General features: G+C 42.2%; 1 protein-coding gene across 1 annotated transcript; it reads left to right on the forward strand.

Annotated features, from left to right (window-relative positions):
• Positions 1-25: 25 nt before the first annotated feature.
• On the forward strand, positions 26-7,399 carry LOC306790776 (calmodulin-1). The gene is made up of 6 exons (XM_079287269.1): positions 26-154; positions 4,829-4,859; positions 5,007-5,150; positions 5,264-5,370; positions 5,751-5,886; positions 6,414-7,399. The coding sequence occupies exons 1-6, from the start codon at positions 152-154 to the stop codon at positions 6,440-6,442; spliced, it is 450 nt and encodes a 149-aa protein (XP_079143395.1). The 5' UTR covers positions 26-151; the 3' UTR covers positions 6,443-7,399.
• The last annotated feature ends 3,646 nt before the right edge of the window (positions 7,400-11,045 follow it).

Consider the following 11,045-nt stretch of genomic DNA (forward strand, 5'->3'; position numbering starts at 1 on the left):
AGAGAATTTCCCCAGTGCGGAGGAATACAGTGAACCGTACAGCAGTGGTTCGTCCTGCCTGCCCGCCTCCAGCCAGCCTTGCTCAGTGGCAACCTTCCATTTCCTCTCTCCTTGTAGCGTTAGCAGACCAGCGTTCCCAGCTCAAACAGACATGGTGAGTATTTAATCAACCACGGGTTGTGATATGTACGACTTGAGATGGTTTTGAGTTGACTGAATGCCAGCCAGGCATTTTTTAGTGTCTCCCGGATAGTGGTTTTGTTGGAGGAATATCCTGCAGCCTACCTTGCAGAGAGCGCGAGTAGACTTGTACTGCTGAGTTAGAGCTAACTAAGTTAACTGTTAACGCTTAGTGGCTAGACAGAGAAGCTTATCACACCGTTGTTGCTTAAGCTCGTTCCCGCCATGAAAGTTAAAACCGTACTTGATATGATGTCACACTGACGGGACACTACTTGTTACAGGTGGCCGCTCTTTGCAGTTGTTACGGCGGTTCGGTCGGCTGCCAATGTTAGCATCACAGCTAATGTTACATCTGACAGCTGTACCAACAGTCAACTAACGCGTTTCTGTGTCAAGAGTAAGAGTACCGTTAGTTTGTTTCCACAGTGACGCTGGCGACGCGATTGTTGGTGTTGAGTCTCTTCACATATTTGTTTGTTGCCGGTGTTGCACAGACATTAGACATCCCGCTACAAAAGGACACCTGGTGGAGTAACATATTTAACGTACACTGCTCCTACGGCTAGTCACCCTTGAATATAGTGTAACATATTATCATAACGGTCACCGTAATAATCATCCGTAACAGCTATCAAAGTACAACATGTAACCATTGTAAAAACCGCATGAGTAACGTCAGAGTCCTAATGAGGTCACAGAATATGGTGTAACGCCTGTACGGCGTCACGTTGCCACGCAATAAACACAGATTAACCTATTATTTCAACTTGTCAGGGACAGTTGGCATACCGTGTTCCAGATCACCCTATTGGCTACTGATTGATGTTAGATGAAATACGCTGTGAGAAGATTAGATTGCATGGTACGATGGACCTTTTCTTTAGGCAATAAGGCTACACATTTAGTTTGACAGATGTAATCTGCTGAACACATTGTTGGCTCCTCTATTATGCAGTGCTTCAGTTAACTAGTTATGTAATTACCTTTTTTTTTTAAAGTCCTGCAGCAACATATCACTAAAAGTTAGGATTGTAGTGGATTCTTTTCTGGATCACATCTGAAGTGAATTTTGTTTATTTGTGTCTTTGACATTTCCTCCTTGACTAACACAGTGGTGTGTGTCCTAGTGTGTGTGTCTGGCTTTCTGTCCCAACAGCTCATTCACATTAAAAAAAAACAGCAGGTCCATCCATCTTTCTAGAAGACCTGGGTCAAAAATCAGTGGACTGTTTTTTTACTGTGTGTGTGTGTGTGTGTGTGTGCGCGCAGCACTGCAAATCCAACTTTAACTTCCTGAGATATTTGAGGTATTTGCATCATGACATTACTTATGAAAGATCATTTAAAAAAATTTGTAGCCTATAATTTTTGGATTACCTGAACTGAAGTCAGTTGGATAAGCTTACAAACCAAGTTAAGTAATTGACAAGTAGTCTGACAAAGTTTCTCAATGAGTGAGAATAGTAGGTTGAGCTGTGCTTAATAAATTCATTTTCATTTGAATGTCCCTGTTAGATCTTTAAATCGTATCAAAATGAACATTTTGGCCAGGCTTCTGTAGCTGATTATTGAATTAGTTACCAGGTATGGTTATGGTTACTTTGACAAAATGTGGTACAGGAAACAGTCACTGGGATTGAGACATCTCTGTTACCATTGTCATCGTTCCTTTATTTTTGTGGGACTTGTTTAAGGCAGAAATACTTGTCTTGTCAGTCATCCTACTGCAGTCGGAATGTGAATTCAATGTGTTCATTGAATTCACATTTCAAGTGAGATTATACTGAAAATGAAATACACATTGGTGTGTTCTTATGTGTAGCTTTATTTATCAAGAACTATTTTCATATCAAAATCACCACATTTAGAACTGTTGCTAGTAATTACTGATTATCCTTGATTTATTTAGTAGCAGGGGAGGAATCACTACATTTAAATAAATCATTCTATATTCACCCTAAATCTCTTGTGACTCATAGGGCCTACATGCTGCACTCACTATCACACTAGCATTGCAGTGCCTTGAGAGGAATTTGGCCTACGTGTTAGAGGGGTTAGCAGCTTGTTAACCACCGCTAGAGCGCACACACGCACATGCATTGACACAAATCCTCGCTGTCATTACCATCAGCATAATTCTGAACGTCTAATATGTATTGCTTCACAGTACTCTACCTTGTAGAGGAAACCTCTGTTTTGACCATTATCATCTTCAACGTTCTGAAAAAGATTCAAATATCACAACTAGTGATCTCCGTGTCTCTTATGTGAAAAAGGTGTTATGAGTTTCATAAGATAACTGCATCAGAGACAGCGTATGCCATGTTGCTAATATATACTATTTCTGAATTAGCAAGAGTCTAGTACATCAAAATAAACATAGAATATAACTCATGATGGTTTTCATGAAATGCAATGTTACTCATGACTTGTGGAAAATAAAATGTGTAGATTCACAAGAGGACATTCTCCACTTTTGAACATCTGGTTGGAATGCAGTTTAGCATCTATCTGTACCTTGATGACAGTATAGACTTAGTTTTGTAAGAAGGGCGGTTTTCCATTTTTGGCTCATTTACTTCTACAAACCTTAACTTGGGACTGATGTCAAATTCCTGGGTAATTAGTGAGTCACTCACAGAGGGGGCCATTTTGTGTGACCCATGATGCTGTCTAGGAGGTCAGATGACCAGCCAACTGATCCTCTCCAGGAGTTGCAACTGTAGCAGTGAGATGACAGGCCACCGTTTAGCACATGCATACAACCTCCCCCAGTCTGGACACTGTTACTCTCACACACCTTAAATCAGTTTCCTGACACATTTGGGTGACCTCCTCTGGCCTGGTGTCTATATACACACACACTCACTCTGTCTTTCAAAGTGTTGAATGCTATTCATCTATTGAACTACTGCAGGAGGTGGACACTTCATCTGTACATCCATCTTTACTGTTCTTCTGTTGGGGAGATGGACAGACAGCGGACCTTCACTGTCATGCCCAGCCTTACACCACACACACACTGACGTGGAGGTAAAGGGAGTGACGTTCTCTATCGCTTCATCCAGTTGGAGTCCGATGCAGTCAGGGAAAGGCAGTGTCTGGTCACGTACACTCACAGCGCCGCAAGACACAAGGACAGGAAGAAAGATCGACGGTTAAGCAGACAGATTTATTGAGAGACGGACGGACGGACGGACGGACAAGTAACCAGGAAAACATCAACGGACCAGCTTTTCCATCAGCTCATGGAAGAGCGAGACCTCGCCCATCAGGTCAGTGCCAATAGACTGACCTTTACCACTCCAGAGGGATTGTGAAACTTCTGTAATCCATCCAGTCACTCACACTGGATGGATAGAAAGACAAGTCCTGCTGTTATCCTGTCAACTGACATGTGTCCATCCAGCTATCTACCTATCCAGGAGGACTAAAAACATCATCTGTTTTGCCATCTTCTCAATCAAATCTTTTTTCCCTCACACATACAGTTATGTAAGTATTCAGAGAGATGCAAAAATCTGCTGTCCATCATATTTACAAATTGGGAGCGATTGATAGATGTCTAGCCGTCATTTTTTCCTTCCACCTATTCCTCCCACCCTGAGACATCATTCCTGCCCTTCGTGTCATCCTTCCCTCCACATGCTGCCTAAGAACGTTGCCCCATACCCAGCAGAAGATGAGCTGGTTAGCCTGTCTACCGTCTATGACCTCTTGGATGAACAACAGCATTATTACAAGGAGCTCATCCAGCAGCAGGAGAGGAACTACAGAGCCTTCCTGCAGATGCTGATGGATTCGTCCTCCAGCCGCATGGACGGCATGGTTAGAGAGATGCAGGACCTGAGAAACTGCCTGCAGGGAACCAAGGCTGAGCTAGTCGAGGTTAAAAAACAGGGCGTCCAGAACGGCAAACGGGCCGAGTGGCTGGCTGAAGGCCTGGTGATGGTGCGAGGGCAGCTGGATGGCCCCAGCGTCAAAACGGGAGCAATCGGGGGCGGTGCAGGAGTAAGAGCCGTGGATCTGAAACAGCGCAGAGGAGGTGGTGGGTTAAGGCTGGATGGAGGAGGGAAAAAACCAGCACCAAAAGCTGCGATGCTGGTGGCCGACCTCACAGATATCCACTTTGATGACATAAAGGTTGTACACAGATGCACACACAAAGTGGAACGTCTGGGTTAGCGGGAGCTTTCACTGTCACTGGGTGCTAACTGGGTGTTAATGTATTGCTTGGATAGCCAAAATATACTACTGTCAATGACTTGAAGAGCATAGCCTGTGTCTGTGGTTCATTCTGGTCACTAGATGTTAGTATGCAGGGCGCTTGGTCCCAAAAATGAAATGGCTTAAAATAACAAAATTGTGGCAAATGGTTGCATCCCTCTTGAGTTTGTCTTACAGTGCAGTTCATAATGGTTTCTTGAATGATGATTATGGCCGCAGCACTTTACCTGCTATGACCAATGCTTGTTTTAATGAGTGTCGCCGCCTGCCTCTCTTCCTGTGTGTGATCACGTATGATGGCTGTAAATTATTATAAATTGTGTTGGTTCCGGATATAGGCTTTTTTTTAAAACCTATCACTACTTGCTTCCCAACCAATGCTCTAATCTCTCCCATTCTTCTGCCTTTTGTAATTTAGGCTGACCAACTAACAGAAGAGCAGATTGCAGGTAAGGTGACAACAAAATCACTGCATTACGATTTTTAGCGATAACTACATATTCCCTGCAGAGGTCCATTCATTCCTGCGTCACTGGAGTATCAGCTGCTGTTACTAATATCTTTCCTCATCCTGTCCTCCACCTACTGTGTGACAGAGTTCAAGGAGGCCTTCTCCCTGTTTGACAAGGATGGCGATGGGACCATCACCACTAAGGAGCTGGGCACCGTCATGAGGTCACTGGGTCAAAACCCAACCGAGGCTGAACTCCAGGACATGATCAACGAGGTGGATGCAGATGGTATGCCGATTCTTCCTCAACATGGGGAACCATTTAGTTAGACTGGTCTTTATGAAACGTTTTTAACTATATTGACTGTTGGTAACTATGACTTGCTTTCTCTCACCCTCCAGGCAACGGGACCATTGACTTCCCCGAGTTCCTGACGATGATGGCGAGGAAGATGAAGGACACTGACAGTGAGGAGGAGATCCGGGAGGCGTTCAGGGTCTTTGATAAGGTAAGCCTAGATGTGTATGTTCCGTGTACAGAACAATAATTGATTCTTAAATGCATATCACATTTTTCTCATCAGCAGTTTAGCGTTGATATACAAAAGTCATTCATCTGAGATCAGAATGTCCTTACGCTAAGGCTGACAACTAAGGAGGGACTACTTTCTGTGACAGTGATACTTGACTGTCTCCATTGATTACTGTAATGCAGGGTGACTGTGTGGTGCATTCAATGCGGTGAGGTAGACAGCCGCCGTAGTCCTGCTTATTATGCCACAGTCAAATCTTAAATTTTCGTATTAAAATATTTCGTTTTTTACTATTGGAATATGTATTTAGAATTTTCACTGAGAGCCGCTTGTAATGCTGTATGTGTGTTGGGCAGGACGGCAACGGTTACATTAGCGCAGCAGAGCTGCGTCATGTGATGACCAACCTGGGAGAGAAGCTGACGGATGAGGAAGTAGACGAGATGATCAGAGAAGCAGACATCGATGGAGACGGACAGGTCAACTATGAAGGTACACTAATACAAATATAAGTACCGGTACATTTATGGAACAAGGCTAAATTATGTAAGACGACAGTGTGCGAAATACCTGGTGCTAATCGGGGGGGGTTAACTTTTCTAAACTCAAAATTTGCATTGCCGACCATTTGCAACAGCACCACCCATGGATGTAGTCCTTACCAGAAACTACAAGGTTTTAGATGGCGAGATACGAGTAAACAATACAATATTGTTCTGTATTCTTATTTGTGAATAAATGTTTTACAGTTTGAACAATGGATGCAGCTAGACATATCATCTTTTAAAATACTTTGTAGACTTAAAAGACATTGTTCATGATTTTTCCAAAACCGTTGTTTGGGTTTTCAAGTGTCAATCAAGGGATCTTGAACCCTCCCCCGAGAGACCCCCTATATTTGGCACACTGCTGCTGATAGACATAAGTCCTTAGACTGATCAATCATAATGTATTCACTGTGTTTTAAGTAACAATTGAAACACTGTTCCTGATCACTTTTATTGCTGTTTTTCCCACAGAATTTGTTCAGATGATGACTGCCAAATGAACTGGGCTCACATTGAAGACAAAGAATCAGTCAAATGTTTCACTTACCTCTTATTGCAAAAATCTACATTTATTCATACTGTTCTGTATAGACTGAATGTTGGAAAACTGATAATCTGTTCATATTCACAAGCTCAAAAAAGGTTTAAAAAAAGACAAAGAAAAATTCTAAATCAATCTATCTGCATGTACTGGCTTGTATTCCCGCCCCCAGTGCTGAGCTACCCAATCAGATCGCAACCTTTTAGCCAAGCAGCCTCTCTGCAGCTGGCTGGTGCACCTCTGCTTCTATCTGCCTGATTTCATGATGATCATATGGGATGGCCAATGGCCTTTCTTCTATGACTTCCTGTTTTCTTTCTTCTGTTTTTCATGCATGCAGCTTTAGATGGGTTACTGTTGAGAGCCCGATGGCAGAAGGCTGTTGGCCTGGGACCCACAGAGAGGGAGGGGTTAGTTGACAGATGGATGGGAGTAAGTAAACCAGCGGAACCTTTGCAGTTTGCTCACCTAAATGAAGTCAGTGACGACAGATATTTTTAAGAACAATTTTAAAATGGAACAACTCATTTTAGATTCTGTGTTTCTGGCATGTCGGGATACTCACTTTATCCTTTGTGTTTACCTTTTTTGAGGGGGAAGCTTGGGTGGGCTTTTAAAGGTAATGATATACAAGATCAACTTTGGGGCAATGTGGTTATCACTGAAGCATGCTTCGGGACAGTATATTGCCTCAAAGGTTGCACTTGAATCGTGATTCTACGGGGTCTTCATTTCAGTTTAGTGGAGAAAGGGTCGGTGCTTTGCAGCGTTTCTATCTTGTGTGAGTTTGCGTGTGTGTGGGTGCGGCGAGGCCCGGCCCAGTCCAACTGTTCAGTTCAGTTGATCTGCATTCCAAGTTGTACATGCTAGTCTATACATTTTGTTTTTCCAATAAAATCTCATGAAGTAACATCTCGTACTGGGTCTTCTTGTGTTTTCTCTCAGTGAAGGCAGATTCTGTGGGGGACATGCTGCTGTAATGACTCATCTGTGCTACTTATTGCATGCGAAGTCTTTGAGAGTGGACGTGGAAGCACAGACACTGAAGCCCACTTACAACATATTTTGGGGGGGGGGGGTTGGTCAGCCTTTATATTCCTAAATCTAAATAAGCAGAAGATCAACAAATGCGAAATATGACTAGTCTCAGTCTTTCATACAATATAAGTATTTGCATAGCAACTCAGTGATTGCACCGGTTTCTAAAGTAAAGATAGAAATGAAGGGTCAGGAATAAAGTATGACTGAACAAACCCCCTCCATTTATTTAAACGTATCACCATGGTTACTTTATGTATCTTGCCTTAGTGATTGAGCTTTAAACAATCCACAGAGCAACACATGTACAAGTACAATGTCCCGTCAACCGACCAGCCGTTTGTTGGAGGGACGAGTTGTTTTAAAGGAGCATTTCTAAAACACGGGACTATATGGACGAACAAGCGAGTGACTGTGATGGACACCAACATGTTCCCATGAATCTAGTGTGTGTGTGTCAGTCAGTGTCACAAGGACTTCTCCAGATCACTGAAAACGTCTGTCTGCAAATGAGGAGGTGTTGCTTGGCAACAGCCAGGCATGGGGTGGGTGTAAGTGAAGGAGAGGGAGCAGAAGACTGAAACTGTGGGAGTTTGAGGAGAGAGCAAGATAGGAGACAAGGGGGGGGAGAGATGAGGAGGTTGAGAGACAATAATAGAAATGGGACTTGAGAGGAAGCGAACAAGGGATGAAAAGAGAAAAGCAATTCAGTGCATCTTAAAACTCATAAAACCTCTCCTCCTAAAATACCTCAGATGAAGTTGTTGTGCAGTCTAACAAAGAACCTAAAGACCTCCGTCTGTGCTTAATTACTGGGGAGCTGTGTCGACGAGTATAGCTTCATGTTTGCACAGATGCTACGTCCTAGAATAAATAAAAAGATAGCTGATGATTTTGATGATGGCACTAATGAAACAGAGATGGAGACACACAGTTAGTAGCTATAGTTACTTAACGGTCTGAAGTGTATTCATATATCTTGCTGCTTGTTATTAGCGAGCTGCCACTCCAACGTTATTAGCAGGGTCTCCAATCCAGAGGATTCTCTCACATTCACCTCAAATTAATCTCACACATTTACAAACAGCGTGTGCTTCACACACACACACACACCCTCCCTCACTCCAGCATTCAAACACATAAATATTTCAGTTTTTCACCTGACAGCTAGAAGAATGGAGTGTGTGTTAGGGTTGGACATCCCATGCTACTGTATGAGGCAGATATTCAGTGTATTATCAGTCATTAGTTCTTGTTCTTTCCTTGTAAAATGGCAAACTATAATATACTATACATTTTTATGGCATGACAGTTTTAACGTCTACCATACTATGACAAATTTATGACATACCATGACTTTTCTTTAATGCCATTTTCATGTCATAATATACTATGCCATGTTTTCTGATTTGTTTTTTATTGCACACTCTACTATAACACGTTTTATGACATGTTTTATGACTCTGACATTTTAATGACATGTTTATAGCATTGAATAATACATTAACAGTACATCTCTTAAAACTACATCTTGCTATGTGTATATCTGTAGCTGTATGTGTACTGGCTGTACTGACTCACCATTTAATTCTTCCAAAGTAAAAGTAAACAAGTGTTAGCAGTAAATATAGTCAAATATACAAAAAATGTACTCATTGCAAAAGAATAGTTCCTCCATGAGTGTTAAGATTGTGTTAGCATGTAGTCTGATTACTGCATTCCTGCTGGGGAAGTTAATGTTATGAACATGTTCATATTATGTATCCACTTCTGAGGATGTGTAATGTGAACATTAACTAATAACTTCATTATAATAAGTTAATAGATCCTTAGTCAAGGTCGTAAGCAACACTCTACTGAAACCGCTCTCCTGAGGGTTTCAAATGACATTCTCATGTGTGCTGATGCAGGTGACTGCTCTGTGTTAGTTCTTCTGGACCTCAGTTCTGCATTTGACACTGTAGACCATGACATCCTGATTAAGAGGCTTCGTGATTGGGTGGGCATAACTGGCATAGCGTTAGACTGGTTTACATCTTACCTCAATGACAGAAGTTTCAATGTCTCTGTGGGTGATTTTGTGTCTGTTACCTCTCCACTGTCTTGTGGTGTACCGCAGGGCTCGGTTCTGGGGCCTCTGTTATTTTCCCTTTATCTGTTACCTTTGGGACCGATCATAAAAAGCTATAATGTGTCCTATCACTGATATGCAGACGACATCCAACTTCATCTGTCATTCAAACCCAGCGAGGCATTCACATTAACTAGGCTCCTGGACTGTGTCAATGCCATCAGAGACTGGACGGCAGAAAACTGCCTGCAACTCAACGACTCTAAGACGGAGGTCCTAGTTATTGCTCCAGAGGAGTTTGTCCCCATGATCAGGCAGATTATTAGTCCTCTCTCCTCTGCTTCCCATTGCAACCTGCGCAATCTTGGGATTTTCTTTGATCAATCCATGTCCATGTCGCAGCTGTCCAGGTCATGTTTCTTCCATCTAAGAAATATCAGTAAACTGAGATCTGTATTATCAACACCTGAATTAGAAATGATCATACACACATTTATCTCTTCACGCATTGACTACTGCAACTCACTTTTCACATCACTCAGTGTATCTGCTCTTAACCGTCTGCAGGTCATCCAAAATGCTGCTGCCAGATTACTCACCAGGACAAATCGACGGTCTCACATCACCCCCGTACTCCGATCTCTCCACTGGCTCCCTGTAGCATCTCGGATACACTTTAAAATGCTCACCATCACTTACAGAGCACTTCACGGTCAGGCTCCGGCTTATGTAGCTGATCTACTTCGCCCCTATTCACCCGCCCGCACTCTCAGGTCAAACGCTCTAGGTCTTCTGTCCCATGCACACGATTTAAGACCCGTGGTGACCGAGCCTTTGAGGCAGTGGCCCTGAGGCTCTGGAATGCTCTGCCTGCAACTCTACGCCTCGCAGATACTGTGGATACTTTTAAAAGCCAGCTAAAAACCCACCTGTTTAGGCTGGCGTTTGTGTAAAAATAAACCCATGTCCTAGAGCTGCTCTTAAAATATGTTTTACATTTATATTTTATTTTCTATTATTTTTAATTTTATCTTTTAATTTTTTTATTTTATTTGTGTAGATAATTTATTGACCCTAGGGTCACATTGTGTTTTTTATGCTTTTAAATGTCTGCTCTGATAAGCACTTTGTGATACTACTGTCTGTGAAAAGCGCGATATAAATAAAATTCATTCATTCATTCAAGAACATGCTGGGACCGTGCTGAGATACAAGATGTTTACCCAACAGTGATATTTAACAACAAAACGTGTTAATCAGCCGTCAGATGAAATGTAATATGGTTAAAAGTATAATATTACCCTGGAAATGTAAACACAAATGTAATGGGAGAGAAGTAGAACAAAACAAAAACATTCAGGAATATTACGTGTGCCTCAAAATTGTACTGAAGTATAGTACTTGTAAATGTACAAAGTTATCTCCCACTTTTGGAATTTGAAGAAAACCTGTC

Source organism: Melanostigma gelatinosum, assembly GCF_949748355.1.
Source record: "Melanostigma gelatinosum genome assembly, chromosome: 16".
Lineage (NCBI taxonomy): Eukaryota > Metazoa > Chordata > Actinopteri > Perciformes > Zoarcidae > Melanostigma > Melanostigma gelatinosum.